General features: G+C 36.1%; 1 protein-coding gene across 6 annotated transcripts in view; it reads left to right on the forward strand.

Moving 5' to 3' along the window:
* Positions 1-18,811, forward strand: part of TTC17 (tetratricopeptide repeat domain 17) — a 102,229-nt gene that overhangs the window by 46,159 nt on the left and 37,259 nt on the right. For 5 of the 6 annotated variants that reach the window (XM_032488485.1, XM_032488487.1, XM_032488489.1 and 2 more), the window contains 2 exons: positions 994-1,180; positions 18,040-18,210. In XM_032488485.1, the coding sequence (XP_032344376.1) occupies positions 994-1,180; positions 18,040-18,210 (358 nt within the window). The remainder of the gene's footprint in view (positions 1-993; positions 1,181-18,039; positions 18,211-18,811) is intronic. The other variant, XM_032488486.1, reaches the window with a different exon arrangement.

The raw sequence follows: 18,811 nt of genomic DNA on the forward strand, positions 1-18,811 counted from the left end.
AGGAAGTGCAGATTAAAATCGCAGTGAGATGCCGCTTAAGCATCACACGAAAACAGCTAAATTAAGAAGACTGACGATACCAAATCAGTGAATTCTCACACTTGCTGGTAGGCATCCACTGGAAAGCTATTTGGTTATGTCTCTGAAAACTAAATGTATGCCCACCTTAAGAACCACTACTAAGCATATACCCAAGGAAAATGAGTACGTATGTCTATCAAGAGGCATTTACAAGAATGTTCATAGTAGCTTTATTTATAATAGTAGCTTTATTTATAAATAATATAAATATTTATAATATATAAATATTAGTTATTTATAATGTATTAATCAACTTGTAACTGATTACAAACAATCCAAAAACTGCCTGTCAGTAGGAGATGGATGAACAAACTGATATACTGACGTGATGGAACATTACACATCAATTTTTTTTAAAAGAATGAACTAATAGTACACAAAAAACATTCAGTTTCCTGAATATTAGATATTGTATGGAGTGAAAGAAGCTACAAAATAGTACATATATGCACAAGAGAACATGCTGCTTGATTCCATTTATGTGAAGTTCAGGAACAGGCAGAGCTAATCTGTGGTGTTGGAAGTCACAGCAGCATAACAGTGGTTCCTCCGGGACTGCGGTTGAGCTGCGCAAGGGAACCTCTTGGGATACTAGAAATGCTCTAAATGTTTTGTATCTTTAGATGAATGGTGGTTACAGGGATATATACATATATAAAAATTCATTGAGCTGTACACTAAAGACTAGTGTATATTACACATTTTATCTATGTTTTATCTTAGTGAAAGTTAAAAAATAAATTTGTGTTAAACAGTTTAGAGTTAGCTGATGTAAATAAAATGGACAGTTAGCCATTAACTTTTATGGGGTAACCTAAAAAGATGCAAAAGACATATACTGAAAAGGTTTTGTAACTCTTCAGAAGATATCAATTCATTAACATTTTGCTGATTTTTTTTTCCTCTTTTCAGCCCCTGACCTTTTTGAGCCTGGGAAATGCTTACCTTGCTTTGAAGAATATCAGTGGGGCACTTGAGGCCTTTAGACAGGCTTTGAAATTAACTACCAAATGCCCAGAGTGTGAAAACAGCCTGAAGCTGATTCGCTGTATGCAGTTTTATCCTTTTCTGTACAACATCACGTCTTCTGTTTGCAGTGGTAAGCAACTGTTAAATGCTGGCAAAATAATGAGTTCAATCAGGATTCCTGTTTCGATCAACAGAACACAGAAAATGATTTCCTCAGTTTTTCTAAGGATTTTTACATAACTAGCATAATTTAAGACATATAGGAAAGAAATTCATTTGTTACTTACTATACAGACACACTGGAGTATTAGGCTTAATTCTCTTCCAGAACCCTAGTTTGAGAAAGGCTGATTAAAGTATATTCAGCTGGGATGATAGGCTGTGAGATATTTTTTTCTCTCCCTCAAATCTCTGATGTTTTGTAACAATTGATATTTATAGTAAAGAATATTCTTTTCTGCTGTGAATTTAAACTGTGTAATGAGATTTGAAGCAGTGTTTCCATCCTCATTCACTGAAATATAACCCCTTGTCTTTGAGTGAAGGTGATTTAGACCTTTCCTGCACCTTTGAAATAGTGGCCTGACATGAAGTATGTTCTTTGCATTCTTCCACTTCCTCCCACAGCCTCCATGCATGTATACATATGCATGTGCATAAGTGTATCCACCTGCCTCAAAACTGCTTGAGTTAATATCTAAACAATAGATCCCTTTCTAAGAGTTCCATATATGATTATTTACTTGTTTAAATTCACTAGAAGGAAAAAAAAATGAGTTTAACTTGAATTATGAGCAGTGCTGTTTACACGTGTGGATCCTCAACACCTTGCCATTGTAGAGCACAAGCAGGTGCTCCGTTAATGTTCAGATTAGATTGTAATATTCAACCAAAAGATTAGTCCAGCTCCTACACTTCAGACATTTAAAAAAAAACCCAAAAAGTGACACCCACTTGGTTAAGTGACTTGTCTAAAAACCATCAATAATTACTAGATTTGGCACCCAAAACTGGTTTTCCTTATTCACAATACCATACTGCCTTAGGATTTTAATGAAATGACAGACAGTAAGTCACTTTAAATATCAGAGCCCAGTTTTTTAGTGAAGAAACAAAAAATCTCTCAGCCACATAATTCCATAGCTCAGGGGTAGATCACTGATGAACACAATCTAAACTAGAATTCTTCTGTGAATGCTGAAGGCCTAAGATAGTGGTTCAGCAAGGGAGTGTGGTGGAGTGTCTAGTGCTGGACTCACACAGATTCACGTTTGAGCCCTGGCTCTACCATTACTGTCCTCCTGTTCCCAGTAAAGTAATTTGTGTCCTAGTCTATAAAATGAAAGACAATAAAATCTCATATACTTTTTGGGAGAATTAAGTGAGATTGTTATCACGTAATAGGTGTTATATAAAAGCGATTAGAAATTCATAATGAATACAAAATATAACTTTAAAGGTGCAAATTAAGGATCTTTATCATCTTATAATACTAGAAAATATGTTGTGATCTTCTAAATTTTGTAGGTTATCTAAGGACAGCCTTATAAACAGGATTTCACTTTTTTCAATGAGCTGCTTATATTAATAGAATCTTACTTTCTTTGCTTACTACCATCTCCCTCACCTCTCTTGATTCTTTTCTGTTATTGGGAAGAAGAGTTTAATATGTATATAGTGATCCTTTTCTAAAAAGCCTTTTCTTTAGCATTGGTTTTACATGCTTTTACTTAGCATTTTAGTTCCTAAAAATTTATTCTTATTTTATGTCACTGATACCAAGAGAGGAAATTTGGTTGTCTTGAGCTTTTTCCCCAGAACATAATCTCAAGTAGCCCAGGAAACTATTAACTTGAAACAGATCTTTCTCAAAATTGTAGTATCTGGTAATCTAGATTATTCCAGGAATATTATTGGATTAGATACAATAAAAGAAAATAATTCGACTTGGTAAGAGGGAATACCATTTTTAGTTCTTTCAGGAAGAGTTCATTAAAAAAATTTTTTTTAATTTTTAAAAAATCATTAACCCTTTTTATATTGTAATTAATTAGTTTACAAAAGAAGCCAACATCTGCTAACTACTAAATTAATACTGTTACCCCTAATGGAAATGTATGATATAGCATTTTCTTGGTTTAAAAACTTACTGATAATACTGAAATAATTTCAGTATTAAAATTTTTCTTTGACAATTTTTTGCATGACTTGTTTCCACAATAATCCTGTAATAGCTGTAATAATTCACAGCTACTCCCCTGAGTTCCAGCTTTGAAAAGCTGAAACTTGAAAGAAACAAACACCTCTAGAAACCATGAATTTCTAATTTTAAAATCTAAACAGCTGCATCTGCTCCAGTTAACTCTGAGCTTTACTAAATGGTTGATGAAAAGAAAAAAAAAACTTGTAAGTAATGATTAGCATTTCTGTACTTTCAGATGATTCTGTCTGCCTTTTGCTTTTTCACTTTTGCAGTATTGAAAGAAGCTTCATAAGTTTTCTTACTTTTCTGACATATTATCTGTCTAAGGTTTTTATTATGACTATACAAAGCTTCCAAGAGACAAACAGTGCTTGTGATTCTTTTCCATATAATAATCAAGGAATTCATATTGTAATTGGTTTTATTGGGCAAGAATTTAAGCTGCCCTTATTCACCTCTTTCCCAACCAAAAAAATTCTCTTATGAAAGTCTATTTGAAAAGCTTCCAATTTAAAAGCTTTTCAGATAAGCGTTTCAAGATCAAAAATCGTTAAATACTTTTGGAAAACATTTTAAAAACACTTTTTCTGACCACTATTATTAATCTTCCACAAATTATTTTCTTTAAAGATCCATGTTAGTAACTATTTTTATAGCATATATGATATAGTATAATGTCTTGGGTAGTATGAACTAAACTAAAATTGTAGGCTGTCTTTTAACATCAGCAAGTATTATATTGATTTTCATATATAATCATGGAATTTTTCACACAGATTTTCAGTTTATGTTTCTTGGAAGATTTGCACAGGTATCGTGTTTAGCTTTGAATACTGATTTATTCAGCTTAAAAGTACATAATCATGCTCACAAAATTTCCTACTTGTAAAAACTTTATAGCTAAAAGTGTGTCAATTAGTACAGAATCATTTATCTGACAGTTTTTCCAAACTTATTAATCTAGAAATCATTTATTGACTGCCATTTGTTAGGTGCATGTGTTTTTATAGCAACTACCTATCATCATCTCCCTCTCTCTCCTTTAAATAGTATTTAATGAATCTTTTTCTTTTATAGTTAGTTATATTAGCATCCCAGTTTCAAGGATGCTGGGAAGGGAAATATAATAGATTGAATTTTTAATTGCCCACTCTAAGTTGACTGTAAAAGAGAAGTTAGTGCTTCTACTTTTGATTAAACATTATTTTGGCAGTTTTGAAATACACACTTTTTCCTTCACATTTATTGGTTTGTTATTTGACAGTTTAACTTAGATAGAACTGAACTGACTGCTTTATCAAACTCATTCTTCAATAACAACCTACTTGGCCTTTTTTAAAGTAAAATGGAATCTGTTAAATAAACTTACAATGCTTTTGAGTATAAGTAAAGTCTCTTGAGTGCTAAACACTAAAAAAAGGACTTTTTAAAAATTGGAAGTAAAAGTGTCACAGGAAATGAAATTTCATTAAGCAATAATTACCTTTTCTAATGACCAAAGAAAAATGATTTTTATAACAATATAAGCGAAATATAGATATTGAATCTGTAGTATTCATGATAGTGGGTTTTCCAAGCATTCCTTACTCCAAAGTGTTTTCTAAATAATTTCATTCTTCAACTTTACTGATTTTAAAATTAAAAAGTTACATCTAACAAAGGTACTTTCTGCTACTTAAGTAATATACATTGTTCTGTTATTATGTCTCTGATGTACATAATTTTACTTTATTTTTATTCTTCATTTGGTCTTATTTTTCTTATTTTAGAAAACATAAGACCAGTGATGGGTTATATTTATTAGACTTCGTTTACATGAGATGCTTTTATATGTATATATATAAATATATAAATATGCTATATAGGCATGCACTAATAATGGCATTGTTGTTAACCAAATATAATTAAGCATCAACCCTACAATTTCTGAACGTTGGTCTTTCCTTAATTCACTGAGATACATGCCCACTTAAAATTATTGGCCAGATCTTTAGAAATTATGAATAAATCTTATACATAACTCAGACTTAAATGTCTAGGAATGCTTAGAATATAAGATTCTCTATAATATGTATTTGAAAGTTTGCACCGCAATAAAAAAAGTTTCCAAATTATATACATGAATGTTAATATCTGTTCCAATGTGTAGAAGAATTATCCTGTATTGTCTTTACAATGTTTATTTATAGCATCTATTTACTATTTACTTAAATTTTATCATTCTTCTATAACTTGTTTCATTGCCTGAGGTTTTAGTCTGTGTTCTTCAAACTAAATTTCCATAGATTTATAACTTCTAACTTAAAGCGATTTTACAAGGAGTTCAGATTTTGAAGAAAAAGACATTCTGCATTTTGTATTTTGCTGCCCTCCTGTGGACTATCCAGCACATGCTACCTGCAGTTAAGGACCTTTGCTTTATTACATTCTTGATGGGAATTAATGAAGATATCTACTTAAAAAAAAAACAAAAACAGAAAGATACAGTCTCAAAGACCTATTTTTTTTTAATTTTTTAAAATTTTACATGTCATTTTAGTCATTTTACAATGTTGTGTTAGTTTCTGGTGTACAGCGTAGTGACTCAGTTACATATTTATGTGTATTCCTTATCTTATTCTTTTTAAGTTATAAGCTTTTATAAGATATTGAATACAGTTCCTTGTCCTATATACAGTAGGACCTTGTTGTTTATCTACTTTATATAGTAGTTAATATCTGCAAATCCCAAATTCCCGTTTTATCCCTCCCTACTTCCTTTTCCTTCTGGTAACCATAAGATTGTTTTCTATGTCTATAAGTCTGTTTCTGTTTTGTAAATAAGCTCATTTGTGTCTTTTTTTTTTAGATTCCACATATAAGTGGTATCATATGGTATTTCTCTTTCTCTTTCTGTCTAGCTTCACTTAGAATGATGATCTCTAGGTCCATCCATGTTGCTGCAAATGTTATTTTATTCTTTTTTATGGTTGAGTAGTATTTCATTGTATAACTATACCACAACTTCTTTATCCAGTCATCTGTCAAGGTTTGCTATAGTGAGGAGCGGAAAAATGGGATGGTAGTTGGAGGGGAATGCGAGATCGAAGATATTTGGTTTGAGTTTTGTTCTTCTAAAAATAGAAAATATTGTAATATGTTTGCATAGGAGTGATCCAGTAAAGAGGAAGAAATTGAAGATACAGAAAAAAAATAATCATAGAAGCAAAATTCTTGAATAGACAGAAGAGGATGGGCTCCAAGGCACAAATGTAGGGTCAGGGTTGTCCTTAGATAGAAGAAGGGACAATATATAAGTATAGTATGATGGTGAGACTTTGATTACTTCTCAGTGAAATAAGAGGCCACTTGTCAGATGAGAGTGGAGAGGGGCAGAGGGAGTTAGAGATGTGATGAGAGAGGAAAGGCTGAAAACAATGGACTCAAAATGTGAACTGACTAGAGAGGTTTCTGACGTTGGTAACTGGATAAATGTGAATGTCATTAATTAAGAGAGGGCATGCAGGAAAGAAATCATCTATGCATTGATATGGGGCTGGAAAATAAGTTCAATGATAAACATGTTCATTCAGAGATGTCTCTGTTTCCCTCAGAACTTCCAGGGTGAGAAGAAAAGTCTAAGAATGAAATCTTAGGAAATACTAGCATTTAAGGAGCAGAGCCAGTGAAAGAGTGAAGAGAGGTATTAGGAGAACCAAGAGGGAGCTAGGTCTTGAAAGTCATAGGAACAGAGGGCTTGAGAAGGGGAAAAAAAATGAATAGTAGTGTGTCTCTATTGGTTCCTAAAGTGTGGTACGAATACCACCAGAGGTGTGCACACTTTTAGGTGGTACTTAGATTAACATTTTTTAATTTTAGCATTTGTGGCTTATTCTAATGGGCATTAGAAGAAATATATAACCAGCACATCAAAACTGTGATTCATGAAAAGTGGTACTGATTTTCCCTTTGAACATAAATTAAGATAAGATTAAACAGTGCATCCATTTTAAAAAAAAACTACATAAATAATGGTACTGGTACCTATGGGAAAATCACAACAGTATTTGATGAATGAATAGTGTGGGAAGCTCTGGGTTTAACAGTTTAGAAAATCATTTGCTGACCTCATTTTATCAAAAGTATTTTCTGTAAAATAGAGAGATATCTACACTAAAACAGTAAGAATAAACTTTAGGATAATGGAAATATTAAAGTGAGCTCTCTCTATATAGTTGAATTACTTTTAGAACTATTGGCATAGATTCTAAACTATATAACTCATGTTTCATCCTGTCACTGTGTGACTAAAATGACTTTAAAGCAAATAGTTAATGATAGCAAGCATTGTTCTTTAGAAAATATATTAACAGGACACACAAATAAGGAAGACTTTTTAAAAACTCACTTGTTAGAAACGTGAAAAAGTCAGTATGTGTTTGGAATAAAATAGTAGAAAATGTTGGCAGGTGAGTGAAGAAGTAGGGCATTTTTCAGCAAGGTATTTTAAGCCCCGACATGTCATACACATAGAGCAAGTGGTTTTATTCTGTCTGCAGGACTGTTGGAACTACGTTGCTGTAGCTTAGCTATGATGCTCCAAGGACTGAGACCAGGGACAACAATTAAGCTATCGCTTTAGGTATTTCAGTAGCATTTCTTGAAGTCAGCTAGGCGCTTGTCACTCACTTACGGAATACTTTTGTTCATTACCCTAAAAATAAGAAGTTGCAAATTTATAATCTCTCTGAGTTACAGAGCTTAACGCATTAGGTGTGCGAATGCTCTTTGCCAGTGTTAGGGTTACTATCTTGAGTCTCAAAAGGAAGTCAGCTATATTTTTGAGGAAGTAAATTAAGTTTAGATCATGGTTCTGCTTCCTTTCTGCTGTGTGTGTGATGTGGGGACATCCACTGGAAGGCGTCATTAATCATATTTTGTGATCACTTATCTACAGATAGGGTTGGAAAGTTATATTAAGACATCTTTGTGTGTGGGTTCCATTCTGCATCAGAAGCTTACTGTGATTCCTACACTCACATCACTAAGGACACCGTGATTGTACACACCAGTAAGAAAATATGAAGGATGAGCAAGATGAGGTCTGTTTTATTTAGTCCTCACTAATGATTGAACAGGATATTTTTAATATGGTTTGTCGCTGCAGTTGTACATGTCTTCTGATAGGAACTGAAGGGGTCTAACTTCTAGTTATAAATACTTTATAGTAAGTTAGGCAAGTTCATTGGATGCTGTCTTTTTTTTTCTTTTCTTTTTTTTTTTTTTTACTTCCTCAGTTCCATTTATTGTTGTAGATGTTTTTGGAGATATTTCAGTTTGTGATGCTAACTGATGCTTTGCTCTCTCATAGCAAGCATTTGCATAATTCTTCCTCATTCAAAAAGATTATTCTAATTGGCAGAACTTTCCCTCCTCCCCTCCCTCCATCTCTCTGTCTCTGTCTCTCTCTCTCTCTCTTACACACACACACACACACACACACACACACACACACACACACACACGATCTGTGCTGCATTGGTAGAGTGGGCTTTTTTTCTTTAAAGTGACTTGTGCCTCAGAAAATTCATTATGTGCACTGTGAACCAGCTGGTTGAAATGAATTCCCAGTTTTTGTAATTTTTGTTTAATACAGTGAGCACCAAATATTTAAACCCCTTTACAAATTTAATCACTGAATGTTTTTTTTTTCCTCAGTGATGGAAATACAGCAGTCTGATAATCACTAGAAAAGAGCATTGGTGAGATTTAAAACACATATGACCGAGGATACCTGGCATATGTATGTGTGTCTGTGTGTATGTGGTTTGGGGTTTTCTCTCCCTTTTTCATTCAATGTTAGTTATTACTAGTAGTAGAATTTATTTTATTCTTAACTACTGTGCTCATTGACCAAGAAAATCTCAAGCATCTGTTACTTTTTCTTAACCACCAAAATTTACTTAGTTGTGGTCTCGAAAATGCAGGAGAAATTTAAATCAAATTTCATTACTGTTGAGCACAGCTTTGGATTTCTCTTGTCTTCTCATTTAGTTGCTTTTTATAACAACAGATCTAAATTTTCCATTCAGAATTTGCCACACTCAAAGCAGTTTAAACCACTTTAGCTGCTGTCAGGCATTAATAACCCAGTCAGATCACAGACATCCAAAGTGATGATTATTAGAAGAACAAGCATACCAAATTTCAGGAGAAGGTCAGTAGCAGCTGAGGGTACCTGGTGTTGATCAAGTCTTGATTCCTGGTGTACCTGTAATAATATAGCTGATTTCCCTCCGTGATGTGAGCGATAGCTAGAGGAAAACCTACCCTGAACAAAACAACTAAACAGTTCATCACCTCTCTCCCTGTACACTGCCTAAAAACCATAAGTGTTAAAAATTGGGAGAGAGCAAGGCCCTGGAAATCACGTTATCATGTGCAGAGTGGCCACTGAAGTGAGTGCCTCCAGGTGACTTTCATTTGGTGACATAAAGCAAAAGGAAATAGTATGATACTATCATTTATTTTTCTGTGCTTTTCACTTGATTTAATGCACTGGCCATATGTACTTTGATGATGTAGGTATGCTCAAGTCAAAATTCCCAAACTCCTGAAGTGGGTCTGCAGTCAGGCAAGTAGAGGATTTACTGAAATCTGCAGGGTCTTGCGCAAAATGTTCAGTGCTTCTGAAGGCTATTTTTTTCTTTTAACCTTAGTTTAAGTATCATACTTACTACCCACACCAGTGTAAAGAGCAAGTCCTGACACTCTTTCCTCATATCTAAGTCCTATGAGGTATTACTGGATGCAGCTCGTTATCATGGAATAACTAAGATCTTGTGTTCCCATCTAGAGATATTGTCCTTACAGTTCACTCAATCTGAGGAGTAAAAATGACCAAGTAGCCTTTGGCATTTCATTAGCCTCGGCCTTGCATTATCTCTTTGCTCTAGAAAAAGGGCAGGCCTGATGGCAACAGGCTTCTCATGGCAGGCCCCTTCCCAGTGGTGCATGTCTCTGTGCCTTCATCTGTAGTTTGAGGAAGAGCACCAGAGTTAAGGTCTATTGATTTTCCTACTTGATTTCTTTCCTTGATGTCAGCAGGTGACTAATCACTTGAAGCTGGAGAAAGGAGAGGTAAATGTAAACCACAAAGCTTGTGAATAGCTAGGAAATCTAAGCGCTCCCGGCGCCCCTGTCCACCCCGACCTTCAGTTTGTAGGCATCTTCTAGATATCAAGAACTGAATGAAGCCAACTCACCGCAAACACTGTGTGACTGACTCAAATAAATATGCTTAATTTAAGCTCACTGACTACATAAGGGCTTTAATATCATTCTGTCTTTTGCCAAGTCAGTGGAAATTGTACCTGACATGACATGATGATGCCATTGTGGGTAACCTATTTTCTTTACCACATACACCCTGCTTTCCTAGTTCCCTGTGTTTGCTTAATGTTGTTTTCAGCAGCTCTTCCCTATAACTCCTTCCTGCCCTCCCCCTGCACAAAAATTCTAATATTGCCCATCCTTCAAGGCCCACTTCTGCCCACCGGGTCCCTTAATTACAAGTAATGTATAACCAGTCATTCTACCTGCGCCTCTCCTTCAACTCCTGTGACTTACCATTAGAGTTACTTGTGCACAAGACACAACTCTCCTACAAGACTTCTCTAGCTCATCGAAGCAGGGACCAGTCCTTTCTTCATCTTCACACCCTGGCCCACCATGCATTCCACATCCTTCTCACCATGTTTAGCCCAGAGAATGTACTCAGATAGCAAGTTAGCTGATCGTATTTCAACTCTGAACTACTGAGACTACCTAGTAATAAAGGGTAGGTAACTTGTAACCACACACCGTTTACCCAGAATGCTTTATACCAAGCCCCACTCAACGTACATATAGAGAGATCTTCTTTTACTATCTGAAGCTCCCACACCATAGCAGGGAGAGGAGAAAAGGAATTATAGTGTCTCACTTGTCCACTAGAAGATGACACATCTTAATAGCCTGTATTCTCCTACCTCCTGTCTGCACTGTTTTTAATGAAAGTTGCAAACAAATGTCCTTATTGACCCTCATTGAAAAAGTAACATTTATGGGTAAATCAGTAAGTGTGAGAAAATCTATTGGATTTGTTTCCCCAGCATTCTCGCTTGAAACAAATTTCCCTAGGCCGAAGACAGAGGTTCAAATTTAATGATGATGATGATGATGATGATGATGATGATGATGATGATGATGATGATGATGATAATAGCAGGAGTTGTGGCAATTAATTTTCCTTCTTTTTCAGTGTAGTTATCTTTTCTAGTAAACTTCCAGTGAATGTTTAAATTCCCTTGTTTGGAGATCGAACCTGATCTTTCACATTTCTAGACGAAGTCATAGCTGTGGAGAGCTTGGATTCCATCACTGGAGTCATTTCTTCCACAGCCTGCATGTCCTGGTGTCTGTGTCTCAGCTGGTGCTGTCTTTGCTCCCTGTGCTTTAAGGGAGCACACTTAAAGGGAAGGCCACGTGGCAAGACAGGGGGGCCAGTTTACACCCAGTTCTTTTTCTCCCTTAAAAGGAGACAGGGAGTACAGGTCTGTAGAAACCAGTGCATCTTTGAATTCTTAGGCAATCCAGATTCCCCTACCATGTGTGAACAGTGTTCCCCAGGATAGAATTTGACTCTAGAATATGTAGTAATTGGTAATCAATCTCTGTCTCTCTCTCACTAGTTTTTGAGGTCACACACTTTTTCTTAGTTTTTCTTTTTTAAACTCACTTCTGACTCATTCACTTACCATGACGGAATGCCTATGTAATTCTGAGGTTGCTGATTTCAGGTCTTTAATATGGTCTGTTTTCGAATTGGAGTTGTACTTTTAAGATCAGTTATTATGTAAGCATTACTTTAAAACTTCCTGCAGAGAATTTCATTCAGCAGTAATTGCTGAGTGAGAACAAGTCTAAGGAGCATTACTTCTGTTGAAATCACTACTCTTGTCTTTCCAAGTGGAGGACACAGCCCAGGACAGAGGAGGTGAGGCAGCTTCACTTGTCTCAGGTGCGGCCGTCAGCAACCTAGGTTTCACCCAAATGCAAGGAGTTTGGTATGCTTACATTCACAGTGGTTTCAGCAGTGGCGTTTCCTGAGACTTCTCTTACCATAGGACAGTAGCTTATCCCTCCATCTCAGATAAGGAACCTAGACACGGAGAAGTGAATTAATTGATTTGCCCAAGTTAATATGGTAAGGCTGCAGCTAAAGCAGGATGTGAATCCATACTGTGGAGTGGTCCTCTTGGAACAAGATCTGCAAGACTTTGTCAACAACCTCTGGAGGTGGAAATCTTAAAGGACTCTGTTCCCAGTAAGGTTTCTTACTTCTTCAAGTATACCTTTTACTCTGTGTGGTACCAAGCCCCACATGCCACCCACAGTTAAAGTTTCCTGGTACTATTTTAAAGTGATTTTGCATAGTAATGGTGAGCAACTGAAAGATACACTTTTTTCACTTCACAATTTATTTTACTACCTTTTCTAAAACACATATTATCTTACTAGAGAAATGAATATGAAATTTTGAGGTAGCTAAAACTACAGTAAAATAAAACATTCACAATGTGTTTCTAAGTTACCTGATTACCAAAAAAAAAAAAAAAGAGTAATTTGAGTGCAATTGAGGAAAAGGTAAGGACAAAGACAGATACTCTAAAAAGTCACTCATATCTGTTAAGAGGACAGTGTTGGTTTTCCATCCAGGTACCTTTTATTTAATTGAATGCTTCCTATAAGGTAACTTTTCTCATAGGCAGAGGAAAGCAAACTTTAGAGTATATAATCCTATTAGTGCAACCTGCCCGCCTACCTTGCCCAAGCACAGAACAGGGATGGTAGGAATATTTTTAGAATATTCCACTGTTCACAAAGACCGTTTTTCTGACATATGTTACTTTGCCTTCAGCAACATAAAATTTAAATTTGAATTTTCATTCCCATTACAAATCAGTTTAATTATTATTTGTGTCTTAGAAATTTATTATATAGTCAGAAACATAGGAATATTACACATATTTGTTGGGTAGGGGGAAGTATGTTAGAGGGAGAAAGATTTGCAGAAAGGCTGGAGCCAAAGTAGCAACCTAACAGGAGTTGTTGAGCAGCAAAGAGGCGAGTGTTGATTAACTTAACATAGACTGTAGTCCATTTTCAGATTGTAAGGCAAGGAATCCATGCTATCTAGTAAAAAATGTCCTTTACAAGACACAGAGCAGACTGTGAGGCTAATCTCTAAATCTACTAAATACTTTAGGATTTCGTTATGCTGAGCAGTTTAATATGAATTAATTGCTGCTTTCTTCTGAATGACTGGTGGAAATGAACTCAGTACTGCTTCCAGCATCTCCCCGCTCCACACACACATACATACAGGTGCACACACCAGAGTTGAAATTGAGCAAATATTTTGATGACTGCTGAGAGCCAGTTGCTCATACTAAAGATTCTGAGTTGGCTATAGCCAGCAGGCCTTGTTAAAAGAGATTACTTGGGATAACTTATTCCTTTGCAACTTTTCAGGGAGATAACAATAATAATAGTTTACCGTGTGCTGGGCAGTGGTCCAGCTCTTTACATTTAATCTCAGCAGTGAAGTGGATACTACTATTAAACAACCTGCAGTTGAGGAAACTGATACACAAAGAAGTTAAAAATTACTTGCCCTGCTACACAGCTAGAAAGTAGTAGAAACAGGATTTGAATTTACTTAATCTGGCTCCAGTCCATGCTCTTACCCGCTATGTCAAGTGCTAGAAGAACTACACGAGTCTGTCAGTAGTTTTACTTGGCTAGCTCTAGTTACTTGGCTCTTACAAAGTTCTGATGTGTCTCGGTTTTGTGGCATTTCTTTATTATAACTAACCCTCAAGGATCCTGAGGAACCCTAAAGGATTCCTAACCCAACCAGGAATTTCTTACCAGCTTATGAGGTTCAGAAGGAAAGAATTCCTATTAACAAATAAATGGATATCCAACTCTAGTTAGAAAATCCATATTCTTCTAGGACCTTTGTAAACAGAATTAACATGAGAAGCTAGGAGATTTCCTTAACCTTAGTCATGATAGTGGTTCCTAAGAACTTAGTTTACTCTGAAAATCTGTTTAGCCACAGGATAAATTGTGCCTTTATCCCTTCGGAGACTTATAGTTTGGCAAGGTATATTGAATATTTAGTTGTTTTCCAGAATACCCTTGTAGGGTAGGTTTATATTAATGACCCAATCTATACAGGCATACTCAAGTCACTGAAAAGGATGTTGAAATGTCTTAAGATCTCATAGCAACTCCAGAATCAAAAATACCCTCTTTGGAGTTTCATGCTTAGTTGGTATTACCTTGTACTCTCCTCCTTCTAAGAAAAACCAGACTGCCAGCATTTGAATTAAATGCTAAATGTTTTGCAAGCAAGTATAGAGCATTAAGCAGAGAAAAGTTGTTTCCATTTTCACATAGGACCTTGTTATCTAAAGCATTTCATTTGAATCATGTAGTTCCAAAAAAAAAAAAAAAAAACCCTTTCAAGGTTAGTCTAAGCCCTAGAATCTCCTCATTTTTGCATCAGCAAAAGATAATAGTCATATTCCTGGAAGATGACTGTTACTTTCCATTTTTCCTTCTCCAACATTTTCTTACTGTTTCTTTAATGAGAATATCATTTCTGCCTTTGCTGGGAAGACAAGCAATATTTTTCCACATAATCAGCTTTTTTTGTTTTCCCTTTGAGCTGGAGTAGACCTATACTATAGATCAAAGAATAGAACCTTTTGTTTTTTTCTGAAATTCTTTAGTTCTCCCTCAGATAACTGGAAAGAGTGATTTAAAAATTAGGCAATATGGTGGGGAGAAAGAAGGTATAGCTCAAGTGGCAGAGCGTATGCTTAGCATGCACAAGGTCCTGGGTTCAAACCTAGTACCTCCTCTAAAAATAGATGAATAAATAAACCTGATTACTTCCCCTCCCTCACCAAAAAATTAGGCAATATGACTTTCTATTGTTAGCCTAGATAATTATGTAAATCTCACCAGAGTGCTAATAATATACTAGACTGTTTTTAACTGTCAGCCTAAGAAAATTAATAGTAACAGTTCTAATGTTAAAGCAGTGTAGTTTTTACCTGATCATTTTATTTTATTTTTTATTTTTTACTTGATCATTTTGATTCTGCCTACTTTCAAGAAATACCCTAACATAAACTTCTTATTCTTCTTTTAATTGCCCCAGTTTCCTGAGTTGGAGGGCAAGACATTCTTAGAACACACAGGCTTGCTTCAAGAGGGTGTCTGGGTTTGAGGTCATACAGGAGGACTAATTTTAGCTTCAGGATCCTTTGCACGTGGTATCTTATAAATTACCTGTAAAGCATTTTTAAATATTACAGACATTTTAAAAGATGAAACCAGTTAAATTTTTACAATGGGAAGAGGGTGGGATAGATGCAAAGGTTGGAGGAACGAGTCAACTGTAGAAAACACAGCGAGAATCTTCCTGGTTCCAGTGTTAAAGGATTTGTCCTTTTGCTTTAGTCAACCTGTGTCAAGGGGAAAAATGCTTTCGAGGCAAAGTCACCAAAGCTAAAGGCAATGAATATTCGTTAGGAGTAACATATGTTTTCAGATTATCAGTATCATTGTCATGTTTCCTCTCTGCTTTTAATTGTCGTACTTGTTTATATCCCAATTAAGATAGTAAATTTTAGTCAGTTGGATGTAAAGAGTGGGTTGTTGTCATTTCTGTTTTATTTTAATGCTTTTATGCCCCGTACTTACCTGCACGTACTAGATGGTGAAGACTGAAGTGGAGGAAAATCAGTGACTTCTTTCCTCTCAGGAGAATCTGGAGAAAGAGACTACTGTTGCTCATGGCTTCTTTCCTGTTAGCCTCCAGGGCCCCACACCTTCTGTCTCTATCAAATCATACTTCTCATTGCCTCCCAGACACAAATAAGAGTCCTGGTCCCGTTGCTTTGCTCAACACACTATTCCTCCCTGCCTAAAATGCCACCTTCTCTACTCTTTCTGCTAAAGAGGTCCCCCCTGTTGACTAGGGGAAAGCCAAGAAGCATTGTAGTAAAATGGAACTGATCCATATCCCCAGTCTACCACTTACTTACTGTTTGACCTTAGGCAAGTTATTTAATTTCACTGAGACTCAGTTTCCTTATCTATAAAATTAATAATATTTCACAGGGTGTTTTTGAGGGGTAAGTGAAAGAAAAACTACAGAAGTACTCAAGAAATATTGGTTCCCTTCCTTGTAGTCCCTCCTTTTTAAGTTCTCTGTTTTCAAGTCCTATGTATTCTTCACAATTCAGATTCTACCTACTCAAAGCTTATTCTCTGAAGCACTTATTTGGCGCAGTAGGCTACCTCATTATCATTTGTTGTCGTGTATTTACTGTCTCCCCAAGTTGCTTGTAAGTTTCTTGAGCGCTAAAGCTCTCTTGAAACAGAACCTTCAGTTTCTGACGTAGCCTTGTGGAAAACGGTAGCCTCAGATGTGTGATAGTGCAGAACTGGAAGATGGGAAGTGACTCCCTAAGCATAGTCTCCTTTCTCTAAACTGGTAAGTTGGGAAAGGTTTTGAGTCCATTACGTTTTCTTGGCACAATAAGAGAATTGGCCTGATAAGTGCTTTCCTAAATTATGGAATCTGAAAGGGAGTCATCAGATCCAGAAAGAGACTTTTTGTGCTTCCATTGCTGCAAAGATAGCTTGATTGGGTACATATGTCTCTTTGAGACAACATTTTCTTAAGGAGAAAAAAAAAACTTTTACAGCATGTTTGAGTGTTGTGATAAAGGAGAAAAGTTACCTACATACTCTCACCCAAAGAATTGTTCTATAATAGGAATGTAGGCTTCCACAAACCATGCATCTTCAGCAGCAGTGCGCGTGGAACAGAAGAGAGGAAGAGGAAACCTGTTCAGCTAGCCAGATCCCTGCCACAGCAGATACAACAGCCTAGTAACACATTCCCCTGCCCGGAGAGTGACCATCAGGTGGGGCTGGATAGTGGCTCTTTATCCCTATTAACATGCAGTCCCGTAGTCAGGTCAAAGCTCCTTGACTCCTGGGCAGAACTGGAGTAAGAGGTCATGCTTACTATACACACATACCAGAAATTATCAGAGTGCTATGTTTACATTCAAGATTTGACATTTTATACTTAGTTAAATCTTTATTACATGATCAGAATTTGTTTTCCAAAAGAAAAACAGGTACTTTTGTGATCTGACAGTCTTAAATGTGGATTCTCTGCCACCACCAAATCCCCCTCTAAGTCCTTGGTTTTTAATTTATAATCCTTTACCTTTTGGTATATCTTTCATTTTAAGCTATGATGCAAGAATGGTATGTTTCTCTGCTATAATTCATCTATCTACAGACTTACTCAGGTACTAATCTGTCATTTCTCACCTTCTAAAGGCGAATAGGAGGAAAACGACTTATTTATGATTTTTTTACTTGCAGAGAAGTGTTTCACGATCATTTATTATGAAGAGAATGAGATCTCCCTGCAAATACTTGGTTCTTAAAATAGCCTAGCAGGTGAAACTGGAACTTCAGTGCAAAGTCTTAAATCACAGTAGTGATCTAGCTTTGGGCACTCCAGCTCACTGATTTTTGTATGTTCTGCTGGAGAAAAACAGACACAGTCACCTTTTGGCCCTTGATACTTGGGGACCTTGAGCTATGGGATAACACGGGAGAGATGTTTCTAATGTGCTCTGTCTATGTCTCTTGTCATTGAGGTAATTGTCATGAGAAAACCCTGGACAACAGCCATGACAAACAGAAATATTTTGTCAACTCACAGCCCCTGGATGCTGCTGAAGAAGAGCCCTCTGGGACAGGAACAGAGGAGGACCCTGTGCTCTCTGTTGAGAATTCAGGGAGGGACTCAGATGTCCTTAGACTTGAAAGTAAGTTGATTTGACCTGAGCTGTGCTTCTGGGGTAAAATCAACTCTTAAGCTTTGAGCTTAGGCTTGTCTCTGCTCTTAAGTGTTTGTCTCCTTCTAACAGTCACTTATTTTATTGTAGAACCATGATGATGATCCTCAGATTGTGAGTCAGACGACGAGCTATAACATGAAAGTGCTCTCCGCACTTCTTTCTTTTTTCTCCAGCTCAGCATCTTCTTTTGCTAGAACAAATTTGATTCACGTACCAGTCTGTCTCCTGAATGTCATTATTAAGTCATTGGGGGAAAAAAGCAAGTTGTATTTACACTAACCCAATAAAATTTAAAGATTTGGAATAATAGGCATACCTACCAGGCTCTTTCCTAAAATTCCATTTATGGCTACATTTTGAACTATGCTATGCTGAACAGTTACGATTATCAGTTTGTAATTGCCACAATGAATGCCTTCTCTTTAGGACTCATCCTACTTCACTGCCTTTGGAACTGTGTACAGCTCGCTCTTGAAACTTTCTTCTTCTCCTCTTGGCTTCTGTGACATCACTTGCTCTTGGTTCTCTTCCTGTCCTCAGTGAATTTCATTCACTTATTCCTTACTTT

Source organism: Camelus ferus, chromosome 10 (assembly GCF_009834535.1).
Source record: "Camelus ferus isolate YT-003-E chromosome 10, BCGSAC_Cfer_1.0, whole genome shotgun sequence".
Taxonomy (NCBI): domain Eukaryota; kingdom Metazoa; phylum Chordata; class Mammalia; order Artiodactyla; family Camelidae; genus Camelus; species Camelus ferus.